The sequence below is a fragment of the Lipotes vexillifer genome, unplaced genomic scaffold (genome assembly GCF_000442215.2).
Source record: "Lipotes vexillifer unplaced genomic scaffold, Lipotes_vexillifer_v1.1 scaffold83, whole genome shotgun sequence".
In the NCBI taxonomy this organism is placed as follows: domain Eukaryota; kingdom Metazoa; phylum Chordata; class Mammalia; order Artiodactyla; family Lipotidae; genus Lipotes; species Lipotes vexillifer.
In genome coordinates, this window is record NW_006799780.1 from 3166332 (window position 1) to 3169924 (window position 3593).

A 3593-nucleotide genomic window follows, 5' to 3' on the forward strand; every position below is an offset into this window, starting at 1 on the left:
AAAAAAAGATAGCTAGTGGGAAGCAGCTGCATAGCACAGGGAGATCAGCTCAGTGCTTTGTGACCACTTAGAGAGGTGGGACAGGGAAGGTGGGAGGGAGACGCAAGAAGGAAGAGATATGGGGATATATGTATATGTATAGCTGATTCACTTTGTTATGTTATAAAGCAGAAACTAACACACCATTGTAAAGCAATTATACTCTAATAAAGGTGTTAAAAAAATGACATAAAATTCAAAACAAAAATCCAAAGAATTATATGCTGTTCTGCCATCAAAACACTGAAAATTAAAGCTGGGAATGTCTTAAAAAAAAAAAGACTGGGAGTGTCTTAAGCAACCAGGGAGATCCTTCTACCCAGTACTCATTATAAATAATAGTTACCTACCATTTCTTAAACACTTCCTCTGTATCAACGCACTACACTAAGGTGCTTTCAAGACATTCTTTGATTTAATCTTTTTTTTTGGCCGCAAGGCATGCGGGATCTTAGTTCCTTAACAAGGGATTGAACCCGTGCCCCCTGCAGTGGAAGCGCAGAGTCCTAACCACTGCACTGCCAAGGAATTCCCTGATTTAATCTTCAGAAGAGCCCTATGATTTAAGTATCACAATCCCCATTTTACAGATAAGGAAACCTCAATCTCTGATTGCAAAGCCCATGAGGATTCCAAAAACTGTTGTTACATCACCACATCCCCAGGAGACCTGGAGTACACTGTTTTGAAGCCTCCTCCACCCGCCCCCCATACAGAAACATAAAATCAAGAAAGACCCAAAAGCACCTAAATGCACACAAGACCTGGGGCAGTCCGAAGGGCCCATTAGATATGCATCATCCTCACTGGCCCTCACTCAGCACCATTCCAAAGGCTTGCTGTAGTATAATACAGCCAAGGCCTTCAGCATCAAGTACCATTCTGAAAGACATTTGGCAGTGTTTATTCTTCTTATAAGTTGTGGTAGAAGTAGTAATAATAATTTTTTTAATAACAGAAAATTGTATTGTGTATTCTCTAGGTGCCAGGTAGGGCCCTAAATTCCTAACATAGATTCATTTCATCCTCACAATCCTGTGAGGCAGATAATGATTTACCAGTTTTTCACTGGTATTTTTGCCATCTTTTCACAAATGAGAAATTATTACTTAACTTTTTGGCATGCAAATGTACCACTTTTAGAATCAGAGAAAAAATTTGTAAGTTATGCTGGCTTTGAAAGAGTGATGTAAAGACAAAAGAAGAAGTAGAGGAAAGGAGAAAAGAGAGAAAAAGGAAAAAAAGAATGTCGATTCCATTTTTTTCACAAACGAGAAAACTGATGTGGACAGAACTGAGGCAACTTTCCTAAGGTCCTGAGATGTGAACTCAGTCAGCCAGGTCCTAACACTCAAACCCAAACCTTTATGGTGCCATCTTTAGGATGGAGCAGCCATCAAGAGTTACTGGCAGGGCTTCCCTGGTGGCGCAGTCGTTGAGAGTCCGCCTGCAGATGCAGGGGACGCGGGTTCGCGCCCCGGTCCTGGAAGATCCCACATGCCGCGGAGCAGCTGGGCCCGTGGGCCATGGCCGCTGAGCCTGCGCATCCAGAGCCTGTGCTCTGCAACGTTCCACTGCATGGGGCACAGGTTCGATCCCTAGTCCGGGAAGGTCTTCTGCATGCCGTGCAGTGTGAAAAAAAAAAAAAAAAAAAGAGTTACTGGCATACACTCAGGATAAAATTATAGTCTACAGAGAGGGATGATGTTTAAAAGTTTCTAGCAATTATTTTGGACTCTAGCTTTAAAAACAGACACTAAGCATAAAATAGAGTGAAACTGAGTATGGCACTTTGCAGCAAGCCTAAAATCTGAACTACAATCCAAATCTCCTTTTATCATTTGCCTTCTCCTTTCAACCATTACATTAAGGAAAAAAAATTCAGGTTGCCTACATTCTCAATCATTATGATACTGCACAAAATGTCCATTTCTTAACTGTCCCATGATTCACATTTTTCCCATTGCTAACATTAGAACACCTCCCACGTTTTCTAATAAAATAAAAAGATCATTCTGAACTCTTCCAAACGAATTATACAACAAGATACATAAGCAAAAGACAGAAAACAAAAATTACATTTAGGCTTAAAGTAAATTTCATGTTAAGTTCAGAAGACTCCCTTTCCCTCAAAATATCACATAGAAACTTTTCTTTTTTTAATTTAACTTCTTGGGATCATCTCTTCAGAGACTGCATAAAACAAAATAGTTTTTCAACCAAACTTTGAAGTTATCAAATAACTGAAAAGTGATCAATATAAACAAACAAGAATTTGAAGTCACCTATATTAAACATTCACAGTTTAAGACAACACTAGGCAAGAGTAAAAGTAAACAAACAACAGAAACTTGCTCCCTTGTAGGTAGGAATCCCTTGGCCAGTGGAGCAATGCAAACAGACTTGCTCCCCCATATCAAGGCGATAATGATGACATCTTTAAGGAGGACATGAGATCAGCCATGTAAAGTGCTCAGCCCACATGCCTGGCACATAGTAAGTATTCAACATTAGCTTGTATTAAATGCTCATCCCATCAATACAAGGTTACTTATCAGCTCTGCACCTCAATCACCTCATCTACAAAATAGAGATAATAGTAGTTCCAACATCATAGGATTGTTAGGACAGAAAATGTAGTAAAGCACTTAGAACAACAATGTTAGTTACCAATATTATTCTTAGCACCCTCAAAAAAGAAGCTGAGAGGCTTACAGGGCTGGGGTCTGAACCCAGTAGCTCCAAAGTAGCTAGCATCTCATTTCCTCAAACGCAAAGCTGGAGCTGACGCTTAGGGAGATTTACCCGGCTGCCAGCTCTCTTCCCACTGCACAAGGAAGAAGGGGACAAGGAACCTGTGGAAGGTTGTTCCCAAAGGACAAGGAACCTACGGGCTCCCTTCTTCCTGGCAGCTCCACCTGCTCCAGCAATGTGCAGCTCCAGCATCCTTAGCCCCATCACCCAAACCTCACATCTAACCAGAAAGTTATTCCCCTTTGCATTTCTGTTTGCCGAATTTTTCCAAAAGGATTTTGTTGGGGGGTGTTTTGTAACTATATAAACAAACAACAACAACAACGGCAACGGCTCCCATTTCTGCAGCACTCACTCCCAAATGCTAGGATGGACTCTTACGTGTGGATAGTTTCTCCCAACCTGTGAGATACTTACTTTTGTTATTATCCCCACTGCGGCAATGAGAAACTTGGGCTCAAAGAAATAAGCTGCCCAAGGTCACAGCTCATTAAGGGTGGAGGACAGGGCCCAAACCCAGGTGTGATTTAAAGTCAGCATTCTTAACTGCCTCACCAAACTAAATGTGGAAAAAAGGAAAGAGGGATTAGCACCTTCGAAAAACAATAGTTTTGGAAAATCCAATCAAAATTCATTTTCTAATGAAGTTATTGCTTAATAAATGAAAATATTACATAAAGAGCTGCCTAGTGCTGCATACAGCAAGGAAGCGTACTTTAGTCCTGACAACTCCATGACTCAGAAGCACAGTTTAACAGTGATATAGGGTCGACTCCAGTTTCCACTGACACAATATTTAT

General features: G+C 40.8%; 1 protein-coding gene across 1 annotated transcript in view; it reads right to left on the reverse strand.

Moving 5' to 3' along the window:
- The window catches only part of SERINC5 (serine incorporator 5), a 67255-nt gene extending 64258 nt beyond the window's left edge, over positions 1-2997 (reverse strand). Inside the window, exon 1 of the mRNA XM_007471984.1 lies at positions 2845-2997. Within this exon, the coding sequence (XP_007472046.1) occupies positions 2845-2997 (153 nt within the window). The remainder of the gene's footprint in view (positions 1-2844) is intronic.
- Between the last annotated feature and the right edge of the window lie 596 nt (positions 2998-3593).